Source organism: Patagioenas fasciata, chromosome 6, assembly GCF_037038585.1.
Source record: "Patagioenas fasciata isolate bPatFas1 chromosome 6, bPatFas1.hap1, whole genome shotgun sequence".
In the NCBI taxonomy this organism is placed as follows: Eukaryota; Metazoa; Chordata; class Aves; order Columbiformes; family Columbidae; genus Patagioenas; species Patagioenas fasciata.
The window spans coordinates 13,033,073-13,051,404 of NC_092525.1; the positions used below are offsets into that span (position 1 = coordinate 13,033,073).

At 50.2% G+C, this 18,332-nt stretch overlaps 2 protein-coding genes across 6 annotated transcripts in view; one reads left to right on the plus strand and one right to left on the minus strand.

The window, feature by feature from the left end:
- The window catches only part of SMG7 (SMG7 nonsense mediated mRNA decay factor), a 51,856-nt gene extending 45,208 nt beyond the window's left edge, over positions 1-6,648 (plus strand). For all 5 annotated transcript variants that reach the window (XM_071809959.1, XM_065841842.2, XM_065841845.2 and 2 more), the window contains 5 exons: positions 634-714; positions 2,084-2,243; positions 3,582-3,752; positions 3,839-3,990; positions 4,499-6,648. In XM_071809959.1, the coding sequence (XP_071666060.1) occupies positions 634-714; positions 2,084-2,243; positions 3,582-3,752; positions 3,839-3,990; positions 4,499-4,612 (678 nt within the window). In that variant the 3' untranslated portion in view covers positions 4,613-6,648. The remainder of the gene's footprint in view (positions 1-633; positions 715-2,083; positions 2,244-3,581; positions 3,753-3,838; positions 3,991-4,498) is intronic.
- Positions 6,649-6,774: 126 nt separating this feature from the next.
- On the minus strand, positions 6,775-17,548 carry NCF2 (neutrophil cytosolic factor 2). The gene is made up of 15 exons (XM_065842315.2): positions 17,094-17,548; positions 16,548-16,630; positions 16,111-16,219; positions 15,763-15,897; positions 15,021-15,128; positions 14,442-14,501; positions 13,327-13,370; positions 12,983-13,124; positions 12,436-12,498; positions 11,976-12,054; positions 10,972-11,015; positions 10,156-10,307; positions 9,973-10,084; positions 9,583-9,745; positions 6,775-7,550 (listed from the first exon to the last, which is right to left on the minus strand). The coding sequence occupies exons 1-15, from the start codon at positions 17,517-17,519 to the stop codon at positions 7,453-7,455; spliced, it is 1,818 nt and encodes a 605-aa protein (XP_065698387.2). The 5' UTR covers positions 17,520-17,548; the 3' UTR covers positions 6,775-7,452.
- Positions 17,549-18,332: the final 784 nt, after the last annotated feature.

Consider the following 18,332-nt stretch of genomic DNA (forward strand, 5'->3'; position numbering starts at 1 on the left):
TAACAGCTGTATGAGAGGGGGCGTAGCTGAAGGAAAAGGTCATGGTCCATCGTATCTTACCATGAATCCTCAGGGGGTTTTGTAACCTCTGCTGTAAACACTGAGGGTTTTTTCTTCCTCGCTACAGTCACTCATAATGAAAATGAGAGAAACTCGGACTGTTTAGCCCAATTTAAAAAATCACAGCGCTTGGCTCCTCTTACTCTCTAGGGATGCTTTCAAAGCTGAAAAATATTCTGTCGATAGCAATGTACACAAGTCTAATTGTGTTTGAAGGAGTCCTCTCATCACTGGGAAGGATCTTGTCTCATTTGTACAAGTTTCTACATAACCATAGTGCTGGTTTTTTTGGCAGGAATCTCCCCTCTAGACGTATCAGAGTATTCCACTTAAGATTTGAAAAGCTGTTCTGGTGGTGGGGTTTGCCCGAGACTCACAGCTGTCATGCATGTTGATTTTTAGATATTAATTAATTAGTAAGGGAAAACAGTGATTTTCTGCATTTGTTAGTTTGCTTCCCCAGGAGCGTTGTAAACGTGACCAAAAAACCCTTGGAAATTTCTGCAAGCGTGCTTTCCTCCTGCTCACTACACTGAACACTAACTGCTCTTTTCCCCTTTTTGGTTTCTGAAGAAGTCCCTGCTGGAAAAACCATCGGAATTGATGTCTCAGTCGTCATCTTTCCTGTCCCTCAGTGGATTTTCTCTTAATCAGGTAAGTCAGGACCAGAGTCTGCAGCCCTTTGCTATTTGAGCTTGCCATTTAACTATTAAAATTAAAAATACTGTGGCTAATAAATAATAATGTGGTAGGAATGTGGTAATATCTTTTAATTCAGGCTAATGGAAAACCTGAAAGAAACCCATGCGGGTGCCTAATTTCAGTCCATATCAGCAAGGTTATCTTTGCCTTGATCAGTTGTCTTCCCAAATTCATCCTCACTATGGTTCTGCAGATGTACTGGTGAATCTTGGAGCTCACGCACCCCTTGCTCTTGGTAGAATCAAGGAGCTGACTGAAAAGATGCATCTCAAAAGTGTTCTGGTGCAGAGGTTTTTACACTCAAGCTATGGGTTACCCCTTCAACCCCAGATTCCAGTATAAGTTGGGGAATGAGCTATTAGAGAGCAGTGTAGGGGAAAGGGACCTGGGGGTCCTGGGGACAGCAGGATGACCATGAGCCAGCACTGGGCCCTTGTGGCCAGGAAGGCCAATGGTACCTGGGGTGGGTTAGAAGGGGGTGATCAGTAGGTCAGAGAGGTTCTCCTTCCTCTCTACTCTGCCCTGGTGAGACCACACCTGGAATATTGTGTCCAATTCTGGACCCCTCAGTTCCAGAAGGACAGGGAACTGCTGGAGAGATTCCAGCGCAGGGCAACGAAGATGCTGAAGGGAGTGGAACATCTCCTGTGTGAGGAAAGGCTGAGGGAGCTGGGGCTCTTTAGTTTGGAGAAGAGGAGACTGAGGGGTGACCTCATTAATGTTTATAAATATACAGAGGATGAGTGTAAGGAGGATGGAGCCAGGCTCTTCTCAGTGACAGACAATGGTAGGACAAGGGGTAATGGGTTCAAACTGGAACACAAAAGGTTCCACTTAGATTTGAGAAGAAACTTCTTCATGGTGAGAGTGGCAGAGCCTGGCCCAGGCTGCCCAAGGAGGTTGTGGAGTCTCCTTCTCTGCAGACATTCAAACCCGCCTGGACACCTTCCTGTGGAACCTCAGCTGGGTGTTCCTGCTCTGGCGGGGGGATTGCACTGGATGAACTTTTGAGGTCCCTTTCAGTCCCTGACATTCTGGGATTCTATGATTCTCTTCCAAAGAACCCAGAAGGGTCTTGATCTGTTTTTTGTGAGTACTGGGAATTTAAAGATGCTGTGAAAGCTTTGCAGTCCAGCCAGGAGAAATCTGTCCTAATTCAGAATGTGATGAACTTTTTGTTCAATAAAATGAGCAAAGAAAATGGGGCTAGGGAGTGAAAAAGGAAAATATTTTGACCTGTAATTGTTTCCTTTGTACAGTGTCAGTGTTTAAAATAAATCCAGCGCCTAAACTCTTACATTCTTCCTTCCCCACCTCCCAGGAAAGGTATCCAAATAACAGCGTGTTCAATGAGGTATATGGGAAGAACATGAATACCAGCACAAAACCAGAAGTCACCCCTTCAGTCGCCCATCAGGAGACTTCACTCTATTCTCTCTTTGAAGGGACTCCGTGGTCTCCATCCCTTCCAGCCAGCTCAGGTAATCCCGCTATGATTTTACTTGTGTATAGTGATTTGAAAGGATTTGAGTTAATTCTGAACCTACCATAAGTGTCACTGGAAATTAAAAAAAAAAAAAAAAAAAGAAAATAAAACTGCGTAACAATGTCTGAAGATTTCTGTTTTTCTTTATGTATCCTCAGAAATATGAGGGGATTCTGTAATTAGTCTCGACTAAGAACCTGGATTTTAATAGAAGCAGTTGAGTAGGATGAAAGTTGTAGGATGTATTAAATCCTGAAATCTCCTTAACTTAGCTTCCTGAGAAACATTTGGGAATAGGGCTTTAGTAACTCAAAAATCCTATACTTTCAGTGTTGCTTCTTTGGAAAAAACAGGAAGAACTGCATTTCATAATGTAGGTATTTGAAAGGAACCGTGTGATTGAAGAATGTAGAAGAATATATGACAGTTCTGTTTGGTGTTTTTGGTGGTGGTGTTGTTACTGTAAAGCAGCCTACACAGCAAACCAGCTTTTTCCTTAGTCATTTTCTTAAATGCATAAAAACCATTATAGTTACATTATGATTTTACTCTAAAAATCCAGAAGAGTGTGAAGGAAGGAGTTAGTTGAATCTAAGAAATGAGTGGATTTTAAATAACATCTGCACTGGATGAGAGAGGGTTTTTTTGGTCACACTAAGACTTCTGAAACCACCCAGGAATAACCCTTGTGGGTGAAATGGACAGAGTTGCAAAGGGCTTTTATTTGAGCAGGGCTTATGGCTCACGTGGGTTCAGCTTCATCTCCCTTCACCTCGTTCAAGACGGCAGAGTCTCCTCTGGTGTCTTCGGGCATCGTTTTCTGCTGCCCACAGTCAAGTTTTTCTGCACTTGCTGTCCTCTTTTGCTCAGGATTGTTCTGGTCTGAATTGCTTTGAAATCCACAGAGGTATAAAACATTCCCAGCCTGGAGAGTTCAGGGTGTTAACTTGCAAACTCCTCAAGGTCTAACCTTTATTTTTAGTGACTTGTCAAGCTCAGAAGCAGGTATTTATTATTCTTTTCTTAGTTTGAGAAAAGTTATTCAAGAAACATGGGGAAAACCCATTTTGGGTAGCCAGCCCTCTTGAGTTTTCCTGGGTTTGGGTGTTCTGGTAAGCATGTGGATGCATTAAACGTAGTCATTTTGTTCTCGTGTATGCACAGAAATTTTCACTTGCAACTTAGGAATTTGCATTATGCTTGTGTAATGGAGGGAACAAAGCAGTGGAGAAAACTGGGGAATGGCAGAATTTGCAGCAGCACCAAGAAACTCAAACTCGGGAGGCTCCTGCCGTTTCTGTTGACCTTTCTCCTCTTGCCTTGTCATCACTAGATCATTCGACACCAGCCAGCCAGTCTCCTCACTCCTCCAACCCCAGCAGCTTGCCGAGCTCCCCTCCAACCCATAACCACAATTCTGTTCCCTTCTCAAACTTCGGACCCATCGGGACTCCGGACAACAGAGACAGGAGAGTCGCAGACCGCTGGAAAGCAGAGAAACCAGGCAAGTGCTGGGCTGCCGACTCTCGGTGTTTATTTTGCGATGGTTTTGCTGCGTTCCTTTGAACCTGTCTCTCTCTTGTTTTTTAGCAATGGGAGGGTTTGGTCTGGACTATCTCCCAGCAACATCGTCATCTTCGGAGAGCAGCTGGCACCAGTCCAGTGCTCCCAGTGGCACCTGGGCAGCCCAAGGTCCCCCCGCCATGGAGGACTCCTCAGCTGTGCTTATGGAGAGCCTGAAGGTACGTTGGGCCAAAACTCAGCTCAAGGACAGGTCCTTGTCTGTGGGGCTGGAAGATCCGGTGATGGGCTTTAGCCTAACACGCGTCAGAGTTCAGCGTCAGAAATGAAAGGTTTTTCCTGCAGATTCGCTTACACAGGCAGTGTGGGAGGTGTTGACCACTGCTGGAAGGTGTCACAGTTTTCCAGTTCTTGCTGTTCTAGAATATTTTGCGGAACAAGACCAGGCTGGCAGAACTGGAAGAAATGACAGCATGTTTTGACTAGTCTAAAATTAGTAATCATTAATGTGGGATGAATTTTTATGATAATGAGGGTTCTGGAGGAGGATCAGCTTCTTCTAGGGGAGCCTCTCTTCAGAAAGCCTTCTTTGAAGTCTGGCTAACTTTCATGATAAGCCAGGTAGGAGTGATAAAGAGGGAGAAAATAGAAAATTGCCTCCATTTTCTCGTCTGTAAGAGGAGGGCTGTGTAACGCGAGGAGGTACTAGTGTTGGCTGTTTGTTTTTAGTCCATCTGGTCCAGTTCCATGATGCACCCTGGCCCCTCAGCCCTGGAGCAGCTGTTAATGCAGCAGAAGCAGAAGCAGCAACGCGGACAAGGCACCATGAACCCACCGCACTGAGGAAGGAGGTGGCGACCCTTGCAAACGAAGGCTCCATAAACCATGGCATGTTGGGTTTGCAGGCTTGGCCTGTGCGGGTGGCAGCCCTCTCTTCTGTTCCTTGCCGTCAGGAGGGCGTAAGTGCTCCACCGACCCGCTGAGTGTGCACAAAACGTCTGCAGCGCAAGAAAACCGACACCAGGAACTCTCCCATCCCTGGGGCCACTGGAGGGAGAGAGGAACTGCTGTTTGTCTCACTCAGTGACCCGATATCACCGCCTCTCACCTTCTCCATCGTGCATGTCCCCAGCCACATGGGAAGCAAAAGCTGAGAACGAAGGGCAGATGGGAGAAGCCAACGAGAACTTCTCAATCCTTTTCCTCTCTTTAGGGGAGATAAAAATAGGAATCCATTAATGATTGCTTTGCTGACTGAGAATGTAGTTGAAAAATTACTCCTAAACATCTTTATTACTATCTCAGTAGTAAGATCACACTGAATTCTTCCGTACACGGACGTGCTTCGTAGTCAGTGTGTAGCAATGAAAGCCCCGGTTGCTGCTCCGGTCAGAGGTGGTTGGTGACGAGGTGGGGCTCTGTCTCTTGCGCTAGCGAAGGAGTTCCGTGAAGGAGAGTCTGGCACTTGACACCACTTCACCTGTTGCCCAAAGGCTTTGGCCAGCCCTTGAGTTGGGTTAGAGACTCCAGCATGAAATGCCCTCCTCTCAGGAGGTGTTTGAGCTGTCAGCGGTGACGCAGGGCATCGCAGAACTCTGCTGGACGAGCAAGTTAACTGCTACGGGGTTTTAAATTAATGTTTGATTCCTGTACATTTTACTGTAGCATAGTGGCTAGCCCCACAACGGGCAGGCTAGCCTGTGCACTCACCGCCTGACTCATTTTAATAGGTAGGTAGAAAGCTTTCAATGGTTTTTGGTTTGTTTTGGGTTGTTGGTTTTTTTTCCTTTCTCTCTCCATCCTCCCGTCTTCGCTGGACGCTAGTAGTTTCATTACCCACATGCAAATCTCGCAGAAAATAATCAGGGGTCCAGCAGGGCTGGGTAAAGCCGATGCCGGTCGGCCCGGACAGCGCGGAGTGTATGCACCCCTCAGCAGCTCTGCAGAAACCCGTCCCCCCCCGCACCCCAAACCCCCAGCTGCAGCCCCAAACTTTCCGTTCCAGAATGAAATTCAAGGCACCCACGGACCCACGTGTGTGAGCCGCACGCGGAAGAAAGCGTAGTGCTGTTCATAGGTGAAAAGGTGCAGAAGGGAAAAGGAAAACGTTTTATTTGCTATTTATTAGGGGGAAGGAAGACTGGAAGCTTCGTTAAAGAAAAGGACAGCGTTTTTGTTAGGTTTCCCAGGGAAGTTCCGGAAACAATCTCCATGTCCGTGTGCTGTGTTTAGCAGGAGGGGTTTTGTGATGATTCAGGATCTCTGGGCTGGAAATCAGCTGCAGGGCAAAGCACGTGCAGGAGCTGAAGTGACGCTGGAGCCTGGGCAGCCCCAGAGAATACAAAAAGGGAAGAGGGAGGAGACACGATACCCCTGCCGGGGGTACGAGCAGCTCCCCCGCCATTTCCACCTTAGCGACATCCCCGTTCTTCGGTGCATTTTGAAGCTGTATTTCCTTTAAAAAGTCCAAAAAGTGAAGTTCCCACCCAGTGGTAAGATGAACCGAACCCCTCCGTACTTCTCTCCGGCCCCCCCCGGTTTGTGTATCCAGCTGTGCACCCAAGGCAGCTGCCACATTCCTGTCTTCGAGCCATCACTGACTCTTGCACCTCAGACGCGCTAACCAGGTTCAGCGGCTCGCTCCGGCAGCGCCGGGCTCCCAGCCACGCCGTTCCACTTGTGCATGAGCATCCGGCCCGGGGAAGGCGTCCGACCCTCGGCTGGGACCCCGCTCCGGCGCCCGGGGGAGCAAGGGAAGGAGCCCCCGACAGAAACTGGTTTGTGTCGTAAGCTTTTTTTGTGTTTCTTGTCTGTCTGTGCAAGAACTGCAGCTGCTGAAATCAGCTTTGCCTTTAATTAAACCATGTTCTCTCCATCCAGGCCTGTGTGTCGTGTCTTATTTCCTGTGTAACTTGGCTGCGAGCTTTTAAAAACGCATTATTTTCCTGGAGAAGTCAGAAGGAGGTTTGAAGTTCATTTTTTTTAATTTTTATTTTTATTTGAAAGAAAACTAAATAAATGGCAGAGATTCTGGCTTGAGCTCAGCACAGATAATTGGATCATGGGTTTGTGTGACTTGTATGTGATTCATTTAACAGGAATTTGGGACAGGAGTAGCTTGCAGAGCTCTCCTTTGGTTGCAGGCTGGAGTAGCTGAACCTGTTGAAACGCAGGCAGCGGGAGCTGGAGGAGACGGATCCTTCTGCCCTTGACCTGCCTGTAAATTGGGATGTCAGCTGTTTGCAGCCAGTTTCTAAATGGTAAAATGTGGCAAAGAAAACTATGGAGATGCTTTGTTTTTTTAAAAATTATAGGTGTTTATTGTATCCAGACAGCTTCTCAGGATAAGCTCTCTTAAAGGTGAGATTTAGGTTATTGGGAGAGTGAGTTTGTCCAGAACGCTCGGTGGGATCCAAAATGGGGAAACCGCTGCTCTTGGAAGTAAAGTGCCCCCAGTGCTATATCTGCAGCTTGCGTGTTTTGAGGATGGAGCAAGTCTCTCAGTAAGCACAGGAGGTTTTTAGAAAACAATGCAGAAGGTAAAAATAAAAAATAAAGCTTTTAGTACAAGTAGCAATAATAATTCAAGTCCATTTTCAGATGCAGTGATTAATATGGGAACTTCTCAATTGCAATAGTTGATTTTTAATTTTTTTCCCACAACTCCTTTAGCTCTTCTGAAATCACATCTCCGGGTCTTCAGCGTCAGGCTTTTGAATGAAAGCGGAGGGGAAGATGCCAATCTTCCCATTGCATTGCCCTTCTAACCAGTCTTCATTCACTGGAACGAAAAATTAACACCATTTGTGTCACCCTAGGGCTGTACAGCAGCACAGTAACCTCCACAAGCTACAGACAGGCCTGAGATCTCCATTTTAAGGTTTTTTTGCTGATTAACCTTTTAGCCGAGCGAAAGCCTGGTAGAGGATTGTGGCGGAAAGGGGCTGAGGAGGCAGGAGAGCAAAGCTGTGAGGTAAGAAAGAACAAGCTGCCAAGCACAGGTGAGAAAAATAGATCGAAATAGGGGGTTAGAAACTGCCTTGAATACAAGGAAACTGAAGGCAGAGCAAGGAAATGGTCTGAGACGGGTTCTGCTCTTCAAGGTGTCAACCGAAGTGGATTTGAGCCTGCTGTTCCATAAGAAAAGTCAGTGCTACTCTGGGTTAAGTAAAGCTTAGGAGCTCTGAAAACTCGCTGTGGGGAGCCAAATGAGGTGAGGACCAACTTTTTAATGGGAAATATTGAGCTCAGCAGTGAAGGGGGGAGTAGGATTTTGGGTTGCGGGGATTCATTGGTGTTCCATGGTGCAGAAATTCACCCGTGCGGCGGTGGAGGAGGGGGGACTGAGGTGGCTGCCAGCCAGTGCGAATTACTGAGAGCTGCACAGAGCGAAGTGTCATAGTTTGTCATTCCTCCTGTGCTCTCTGCACACACGTGAAAGGATCCAACTCAAAAATATGTGCTAGATCTTGCTGAGGTTTAGCTGGTATTTGAGCCTCAGTTCTCATAGAAGCACCAAAGACTAATATTAAAAGGACTGAGGCTGATGGGCGATGGTAGACTTAAAAGTAGCCAGGTGAGGGAAGCAGGAGTAAGATTGTTCTGCCGTTGTGGGGGTGGCAGCCAAAATGAGGCATCTCCTTTAAAAAATAATTTGTGATCGGTAAAGTCAGATGCAGCTCGAGTGAAACTCTCCTGTCTTGAAACTGTTTGGGGCAGGGGGAGGCGGAAACGGGGCTGTGATGAAAATATGCAACTGAGATGTGGGTGGGAAACCTTTGGTAGGGCTGCAGGAGCAGCTGTGGTGGAAGATTCTTAAAGAAAGCTGTCTTGAAGATCAGAGAATCACAGAAGGTTTGGAAGAGCCCTTCCAAGCTCCCCAAGTGCCACCCCTGCCATGAGCAGGGACATCTTCACCAGCTCAGGTTGCTCAGAGCCCCGTCCAGCCTGGCCTGGGATGTCTCCAGGGATGGTTCATCCACCACCTCTCTGGCCAACCTGGGACAGGCTCTCACCACCCTCAAGCAAAAATTTCTTCATGTCCAGCCTGAATCTCCCTCCTTTAGTTTAAAACCATCACCCCTTGTCCTGTCACAGCAGGCCCTGCTAAAAAGTCTGTCCCCAAAGCTGTTGGGTCCTGCTTGTCTTGTGGCTTCAGAGAACAGTCTTGACAAGCTGAAAGCCCTGTGGTCAGTCAGGACTGTGCAAAGCAGAGCCTGGAAGCACTTCAGTTGGCTGGAGCACTCTCTGCTCTATTAAAGGCAGTGAGTGGCAGCTTGCAGGAGAGGTTTGCTTTCAGTGAAGCTGCCTGAGCCACGCTGCTCCTCGGCAGGTTCCCAGCATGAAGCAGTTTGCTTTGCAGGACAGGAGGACTCGGGGAAAGAGATTATAGAATCACAGAATCATTTTGGTTGGCAGAGACCCCCCCAAGATCATGAAGTCCAACCATAACCCTCCCCTGGCACTGCCCCATGTCTCTGAGAACTTCATCTCCGTCTGTCCAACCCTCCAGGGATGGTGACTCCAGCACTGCCCTGGGCAGCCTGTTCCAATGCCTGACAGCCCTTTGGGGAAGAAATTGTTCCAAGATCAAGGTCCCTAGTGATGCTTTTAAGCTCCACTGAAGAACCTGTGTCCCATGTCTGACCAAATTCCTGAGACTTTTTGGCCTGACCAGCAGACTCTGGGAACCCACAACTTGCACTGAACAGAGCAGGAGCTGCTGCCATTGCCCGGCATCTCAGGTTCAGGCCTGTGTTCTCACCAGAGCCGGGAGGTCCCTCCCTCCCCACATCGTGGAAGGAGCAGATTACCTTTGGATAAAACGAGTATCACATCTCCTGCCTGAAACTCCAGGTCTTCAGGTTGGGTGGCTTCATAATTGTACTGTGCTACAACTTGGGTTAGTCCTGTCTCCTCCAGCATTGCCTCCTGCGGTGACTCCTCGGGTTTGCTGTCGGGTAAAAACCCCTCTCCCTGGGGTGGGAAAGAAGCTGGTAAGGACACCTTTGCCTTCACCGTTTTCTTTGTACCAGGGTAAGAGAAACAAGCTCTGCTTCTTCTCTCCTCCCTGCTTTGCTCCTCTGCCTTTCCAGATGTCACTGGCTTGCTTTGAAAGCCCCGAGCCTGCGCTCACAGCAAGGAAAGCAGAGACAACATCTGCTGAGGTTCCTTGCCGGGAGCCACCACGAGCTGTCACTGACCTCCGTGATGTCGCACCAGACTGTCAGACAGCTGTCCTTGCTCTGGCTCCAAGCCTGCCCGAGGTTCTCCGTGCTCAGTGTCACCAGCGCTTGGCTCTCTGCAGGCTTGTACCTGGGCAGACACGGGGTAAGTGAAGGGGGGAGCTCTGAAAACACAGCTCACCTCTGAAAACAGGACCTCACCTCAGCTCTGTGTGCTCAGGCTGGAGCTCCAGCTTCTTGCAAACCAGATCCAGGAGCTCCCGGTAGGACAGGCCTGGCTCAACTTGCAGGGCGACCGTGTATTTGTGATGCACCTTGAGGACATGGGGGCCAGGGACAGCTGCTTCGGGCTCCTGCGGGTGGGAAGCAGTGTGTGAGGGCACTGGGCTGTGGAAACTGGTCTCCTGAACCAGATCGGAGCTGCAGGACATCAGGAGGGTCAGGAGACATCTTGGCCACCATGTGCAGCCTTGGGTATGTCCCTCGGGGCAGGTTGTGCCACCAAAGCTGTGGCTGGACACATGGCTGGTTGGCAGCCCTGGGCTTGTCCCAGGAGACAGCACAGTAACGCACTGGGCACTTATCAACCAAATTGTTGCTTTGAGGTGGCCACATTCAATGTGTGTCCATCCCCCAATCCCCTCATTCTTTTTTTCTGGTTGGGATTGTCAATTTTCCCATCTGCACAGCGTGACCTTCTGATGTGCTGACCCTGCCCAGGAGCACACGCATTACAGCCCAGCTCTCTCCTATTTCTCCTTCTCAAGTGCCACATGAGTTGAACAAGGGTTTTGCCAACAGTCATGGGGGGAGCAGACCTCCCAAAAAGCAGCTCTAGTCACCCTGTTGGGTCCTGGTGACCTGCTGGTCCCTAGGTCTGTCATTACACTTTGGAATGGTGAAAACCTGGATCGCTTTGAGGACCGTGGTGCTTGCCGGGCATGCCAGCACCTTTCAGTGTATAATAAATACGGGTGTGTAGTGTGGACCTTGGGATTCACATTCAGGAGATGTTACCTTGGCTGCTTCTCTCAGCTGTGCTGGAGTCGTAGGAGCGTGGTCTGTGGAGGAAGAAAGAGATGGGATGAGAGAAACATTGCTGCTCTGCACCTAAATAGGTGTTCAGATCTCCTGCAGCTCTTCTCCTTGACACCCGTCATTATCTGCAGCACCAACAACCAGCCCTGGAGCCACCAGCAGTGGTCCCTTGAGTGGATGCAGCATCGACCGCAACGGGATTCATCGGTAAGATTTAGATAGGACCACCAAGCACAGGTCTGGGCTCTGTGCCTTCCCTCCTATAGGGACAGGAGCTTTATGGGTGGGATGTCTTTCTGGGTGGAAAAAAAAAATTCTATATGAGCTGCTGGTTTTAGTGTCTTTGCTCTTCTGATCTCCCCAGGTCCACACTGAAAACCACAGACAATCCTTGTCTTTCACTGTGGTTGTAAAGCTAAATTTGGACCTGCAGGTAGGGCGATTTGATGCAGGTTTGGTGAAATCCTTCACAAGGACCTGCTCTACGTTTTAGCAAGGCTTTGACATGACTGTGCTTGTTATGAGAAGAGACAGTGCTTTGCTCTTGAAAGCAGTCCCATTGCTACATCTGTGGTGGCTTTTGGTGCCATAAAGATGCTCTTTGAGGTTGGTCCTTATGATGTTTGCCCTTAACTCCCATGAGCCACAACCATCTTCTCTGTCACTTGGACCACCTGGGTCACTTGCCCCATTCCTATCCCCAGGCTCTTTTCCCAATTAGTCACTGTGCTAATTAAGAGCACGGAGTGACTTGTTTTCCTTGAGGATTATTCTATTTTACTCCATCCTCAGCGCTGCAGTTGCTGTCTCTGCCTTGTGCTTCAGTGTCTCTCCACCCTTGACTGCAAATGAGCCCCAGAATGAGATGGAGATGAACCTCAGCTCTGGTCTCAGTGTGTGAAGACACTGAGGAGACCATCTCAAACCTGCTGCCGGGGTTTTGTCCCTAAAGCACCCCTGTCCTGTCACCTCCCTGCGCTGACCTGGTGCTGGCCGCCGCGGCTTCTCCGGAGCGCTGGAGCTGGGTGGCTCTGGGATCTCGGCTTCTGGAGAGTTTTCTTCCTGTGATGGGTGGGAAGAAGGTAGAGCTGCCAATCCCACCCTTCCCAATGGAGCTGGGGCACTGCTGCTTCGTGGAGCCTCCCCTCCAACCCAGTTTCCCAAGGTTTGTTCAGGGTCTTGAACCAAGGAGGGTTGACCTCGCTACCCCTTCATCTCCCCAGCATTGCCAACCACCGTCCATCGGCACAGCATCTGCCCAGATTTCACAGGTTTCTGAGCTCACATTGAGGTACTGTGATCCAGAAGAACCAATTCCAGCACTACAAGGGGGAGGGAGTTGCAGTTATGGGTCCTGCTGGAAGGCCCAGAAATAGGTGGTGGTGGGTGAATATGTGGACGCCTGCCCTCCCCAGGACACCATCTCCTCGTTGGCCTCCTCACCTGGATGTGCGGCTTGTTCTGGAGCTCCATGGGCTCAAGGAAGTTGCAGGGGACAATTCCTTTCTGCAGAGGAAGGAGAGATGAGTGGGGATTCCTTGGCAAGGAGGCAACGCGCTGCTGGAGGATGCAGCTGAGCTTGTCCCTGCCCTGACTCCAGGAGAGTCCCTGAGGTGCAAAGGTTTGTTGCTGCAGGCTGAATGGGTTTCACTGAACCCTGTGGCCTCATCCAGGTGGACAAAAGGGACTTAACAATGAGGGTGGTGAGAGCCTGTCCCAGGTTGGCCAGAGAGGTGGTGGATGAACCATCCCTGGAGACATCCCAGGCCAGGCTGGACGGGGCTCTGAGCAACCTGAGCTGGTGAAGATGTCCCTGCTCATGGCAGGGGTGGCACTGGGGGAGCTGGGAAGGTCCTTGCCAACCCAAACCATTCTGTGACTTAAGTCAGAAACTCGGTTTGACAGCAAGGCTTTGTTCTCCAAGTCCTCTGCAGAACCTCACAGCATCTACCCCGTTGTCCTCCGCCCCAACCAAGTACACCCCTGCTACCTTCCCATTGAACATCACTGTAGCCCAGTTGTCCTTCTCTTTCTTCAGGACAAAGACGATGTTTCCTGGCAGGACCTGCAGCTCCTCGCTGGTCTCGGGGATGAACTCATACAGGACACGGTGCGGCTGCCCTTCGAGAGCCCTGCATGCAGGAGCAGCAGGTGGGTGACATTGCTGGTTTACTTTGCAGGGGGAGCCCAGACCTCTGGCTTCTTGTTCCTATGATCCTTTTCCCATCCCCCCAGAGCTTTGGGTGCTGCTGGGTGCTCAGGTGTGAGGGTGCAGGACAGGGTTGTTCCTGGCTGCACAGGTCAGCAGCACTGTCTGTCCTTCATCCAACTTACCTGAGGATCTCTGGGGTCTTGGGCCTGGGTGGAGGACCAATGGCCTGCCAACAAGAAGACAAAAACAAAATTATTAGTAGTCTGGAAGATTTCAGTTGCATTGCAGAAATGTCCTGCAGCCTTCTACTGTCACCCCGACCTGGTTCTTTTTTCCCTGAGCTGGTGTTGGGGCAGACAATTTGAACCCAAAGTGATCTTTTTTTTGCTGCTCTGCAGCTGGCTGCAGTAGATTTTCAGCAACTGCCTTTTGTGGCTCTGCTCCTTCAAATGAGTGCGTTCCAAATTCTTCCACCTGCGGTTGGTTTTCAGAGGCACAGTCCTGGTGTCAGTTGTGACTGTGGTTTCAACTCACAGAAGGCTGAGATCGTGGATTTGAGATCCACTGATTTAAGCAATAAGTTGTGCTTCCCTGTACCTTCTCTTTATCGTGCTTTTATAAAATCCCCAGCTGCCGTCGTCCTGCTTTATGGTGTCTCCTGCCTAAGTATTTTGAGGTCTCTGGTGGATTTTATCAAGCCCCTGAAGAAGCTACTTGAAATAGTCCTGACTCCTGCAGCGAGGTGTCAACACTTGGCTGCGTGGAGATGATGTATTTTCTCTTGTGTAATGGTGCTGTGGGCTGCAGGAGCTGTGCTTCCCCGTATACTCCTGAAATGCTCCTGTAAAAGACTCCTGGGTACCCTTAGATATGGAAAGATGCTGCTGCGTCATCATGAAAATGCAAAGGGCTTTGGGAACTGGGAGGAGGATGGAGCTCTTGCTTCTCTGGTGGCTTGAGCTGAGACACATGAACCTGATTAATCTTACAGGGAGGGTCTGAGACAGCTCCCTGCTAAAGCTGTTGCCCAGTGGGGGCAGAGGATGTGCTGCCCAGCCACTTCTTCCTTGCTTGGGGAACTGCGTTGGCCTCAACCACAAATATAGGTAGATTTGATGATGAGGAGATCAGATGAGATGCAGGGGCAGCGTCTGCCCCCTCCCCATGGCATTAGCAGAAAGTTCAGGGTGATGATGCTGCCATTTGCTCCTCACTGTGAGACAGAGCTGGGGGGTGACACCCATCCCATGTTCTCCTGAACCTTCACCAAGGCCACTGTTCATCGGTGGTGACTTACCTGTGGTTGGAGCGGAGCAAATCCTGAAAAATCATCTTTATCCACCACAGATGCCACCACCTAGAGCCAAAGACAGACAGGTAGTGACTTGATGCTCATAGACCTCTGATGCCCACCCTCCTCTTTTGCTGTTGGCCAAACCAAGCTCCTTGGGATGCTTCAGGTTCAAGATTTTAGGCAAAGTATCTTTGACTACAGGCTGAGTGCTTCTGGTACCAAAACTCGCCTCTCAGCTGTGGCAAGGTCTCAGCTCAGCCTCATCTTGACTGCAGATAGAGTCACTGTAACCTCAAAGTTTCCCTTTATATTTTAATTACAAATGTTGAAGTGAGTCAGAGTTCAAGTCAAGCCCCTACCTCCTGTAGGCAACTTTAAACATTGTTTAGAAAGTTCATAAATGTTTGTGCTCTTCAGGGAAAGAACTGGAGATCAGTTGTGGGTGTCAGATGTTAAATATCTTCTTTTCTGCTCCCCGAGATACAGCCCAGCAGACAGCAGCTCAGGGGGAGTTAGAGCGTGGTCAGCACCTCACTTCAACCCCCAGGCTTGGCCTGAATGAAGAAGATACTTCTTTCTTACCAAAGCTTTTCCCAGGTAGTCCTTCTTCTCCAGCTGAGCCACCTGCTTTTCGTTTGGTCTGAACAGCTTCCCCGCAGGAATGGCCACGAGCTCGCAGACCTTCTGCTTCTGTAGCACAGAGAAGTCGTAGAATCACAGAATCATTTTGGTTGGAAGAAACCCTCAAGATCATGGAGTCCAACCATACCCCTCCCCTGGCACTGCCCCATGTCCCTGAGAACCTCATCTCCGTCTGTTCAACCCTCCAGGGATGGTGACTCCACCACTGCCCTGAGGATGCCCTGAGGATGCCTGTTCCAATGCCTAACAGCCCTTTGGGGAAAAAATTGTTCCCAAGATCCAATCTGAACCTCCCTTGGTGCAACTTGAGGCCATTTCTTCTCATCCTGTTGCTTGTTACTTGGGATAAGAGACCAACACCCTCCATGTGCTCTTTAGAGCAGTGACTATCCCTTTCCTCCTACTTCTGGGGCTAAGGTCTTGCTCCATAAAGTCAAAACCCCACCGTGACAGCCTTGATATGGTCCATTTAACCTGGTCTTCCCATCCCTGCCACCCCAGTGACCCAAAACTCTTCCCACCAACTCATGTCTCAGTGCGACACCCACATTTTGCTCAGCTGGCTGCATTTTTCTCCTGCTTTGCTAAAGCTGTAGCTAGAAGTTGGTTTCTCTGTCACTGGGATTTTTCTCCCTCTTCCCTGTGAGCAAATGTGGTGGCTGTGGGACCCATTCCTCCTTACCAGGATGGCTTCCATCGCCCTGTCGATCTTGTTGTGCTGGGGCTCGCTCTTCATGCTCATGGCCAGCGTCAGGTGCTCCTCAGCTTTCTTCCAGTCCTCCAGCGTGGCGAACACCAGCGCGATGTTATAGAGTATCTACCAGAGGGATGGGAGAAATGAGATGAGCAAGGAAATGAGTTCTTGGAGCAGCTGGACCCTTGCCAGGTGAAGGGGATGACAGCAGGGTGGTGACACAGAGCTCTGCACCAGCCTGCTCCCTTTTTTTGCAAGTCACAAAGAGAGGTTGTCTGTCTTCTCCTGAGATCTCTTGAGATAGTGAAAAACCCTTTGGGGTCAAGTCTTTCTCACCTCGCAAGCAAAGAGCCTGTACCGCAACCCCAGGATCTTGTAGTCGATGAGCTGGTTGCCTCGCAGCTGGGCCAGCGCCTCTTTGAAATCCTCAAGGGCTTTTTCATGGCTGTGGAGCAAAGGACAAGGGTGTCACCACCTTGTGGTGGCACTCTGGGCGCCTTGTACCCCTTGCAAATGTCTCCAAGTCTTTACTTAAACTTGTTTGGGTTTAGTTGGGTCTCTCCTATCCCCTTGTAGTGTTTTTGGACACACTAGGAGGAGGAGAGATGCTCCAAAGCTGGTTTTAATCCCAGCTGCGCTGCTGAGCAATGGGAGCCTTTTACCTTGAGGGTTGCAGTTTGGCCCCCAGGGTACCACCCCACCTGGGCTGTCCCCAGCCAGAGGTTGGCATCTCTGCAAGCCACAAAACCGAAATGCTAAAGCCTTCCACTCACTTCTGCCTGCGATAAAACACGGAGCCCCGCTGGAAATAAGCCACTGCCAGGTGCTTGTCACAGCTGATGCTCCGGGTGAACGCCTGCATGGGGGACAAAAAGATGGGGAGAAGGGAAAACCTTTACAAATCTGAGGGGTTTGGAGTAGTTATACCTGTCCTCACTTAGCCAAGGGGCCTAAGCTGGGCTCTGTGGGCGATGTCTCCCTGCAGCATTGGGCACTGGGTGGTAGAGCCTGTACCAGGCTCCTAATCTGTTTTGAGATGGAAGCATCTGCTGCTGCTCGCCCAGCAGCTCAGTGCCCTGCGGTCACTTCTGGGAGGGAGAAAACACAAGCAGCAAACTGCGCACCTCTGCTGCCGCTTCGCCTCTGATTCACGGAGAAAACAGGTTCAGCAGGAACAGCCCAGGGCTGTCATGCTTCGTTCTGGCTTTAAAAAGCCAAGAATCCTTCCTTTAGACTGTGGCCCTCGCTTTCCCAGCGTGTCCATCTGTCTGGCAGATCTCTGTGCAAACTCACCACTGCCCGCAAGGGCTGTCCCTTACCTCCTCCGCCTCGGCCAGCTGTCCCAGGACGAGGTGGATGCAGCCAATGTTAAAGCAGATTTTGGCAGGGGGGTGCCGGACGGCCGTGAAGGCGTCCAGGGCTGCCTGCCACTCCTTCCTGTCCGCCGCGCACACCCCTTCTTGCCACAGACGGATCGTCTCCACCAGGGACATGGCGCGGTGGCAGCGGGATGCAGGGTCCCCAGGTCCTTCCTCGCAGCGCTGCTCAGCTTCTCTCCGTCCCCTTTCTACTTCTGCCTTTGTGTCGCGAAACTGCCAGGAAGTGGCTTCACTAGCGTCACCCCAGGCGGCCCCGCCATGGGGAAGTAGGGCAGAGGCTGCTGTGCCACAGTGGGTTTCCACGCCGAGCTGCTGTGGGTTGTGCAACAGGTCTTCTTCAGGCTTTGCTTCTCTGGGTTTTCTCATGATTTTGTCAGCTGTGTGGTTGAGCAGTTCAAATTTAGGGTTGCAAAGCCAGAGCAGCTGAACCTCTTGTGCCCTCCAAAGTATGGTCCTTGATAGAGGTGGTTGCCTGGAGAAGAGGAGGATCTGGGGAGACCTTGTTGTGGTGTTTCTGTACTTAAAAGGGGCCTGTGAGAAAGATGGGGACAGACTTTCGAGCAGAGCCTGTTGTGACAGGACAAGGGGTGATGGTTTTAAGCTAAAAAAGGGGAGATTCAGGCTGGACATGAGGAAGAAATTTTTGCTTGAGGGTGGTGAGAGCCTGTCCCAGGTTGGCCAGAGAGGTGGTGGATGAACCATCCCTGGAGACATCCCAGGCCAGGCTGGACGGGGCTCTGAGCAACCTGAGCTGGTGAAGATGTCCCTGCTCATGGCAGGGGTGGCACTGGGGGAGCTTTGAAGGTCCTTCCAGCCCAAACTATTCTGTGATTCTAAATGGTTCCCGCAGGCAGGGCTGCTGGAGGAGACAGGTGACACTGAGCATGTGGCAGCAATGGCAGCAGTGACCGCTGCTGACTCAACTTGGGAGCTGGCTGCTCCACACGTGGTTTCTAAGTTATTTTGGAAGTACTTTGCCTCTGCCGCATCTACCGGTGACGTGATGTGCATGTTGTAAGAGCTTAAAATATGTCAGCAAGACTTGGCCTTTATGCGTTTGGTCAGAGTTCCCCAAAAAATTACAAAATGGCAATGAGAGGAGGGAGACGATGGAGGAGACTGTTGGTCACCTTCTGCTCAGGATGAAACCCAAGCTGCTGAAGAGCAAGGATGTTTTTT

Excerpts from the sequence above, each read along its gene's own strand:
- NCF2 (XM_065842315.2), bottom strand. The coding sequence starts at position 17,519 with ATGAGAAAACCCAGAGAAGCAAAGCCTGAAGAAGACCTGTTGCACAAC. Across the intron at positions 12,499-12,982 it reads CAGTGATGTTCAATGGGAAG|AAAGGAATTGTCCCCTGCAA; the intron begins GTAGCAGGGGTG and ends CTTCCTCTGCAG. Across the intron at positions 10,308-10,971 it reads AGCTGAGAGAAGCAGCCAAG|GAGCCCGAAGCAGCTGTCCC; the intron begins GTAACATCTCCT and ends TCCCACCCGCAG.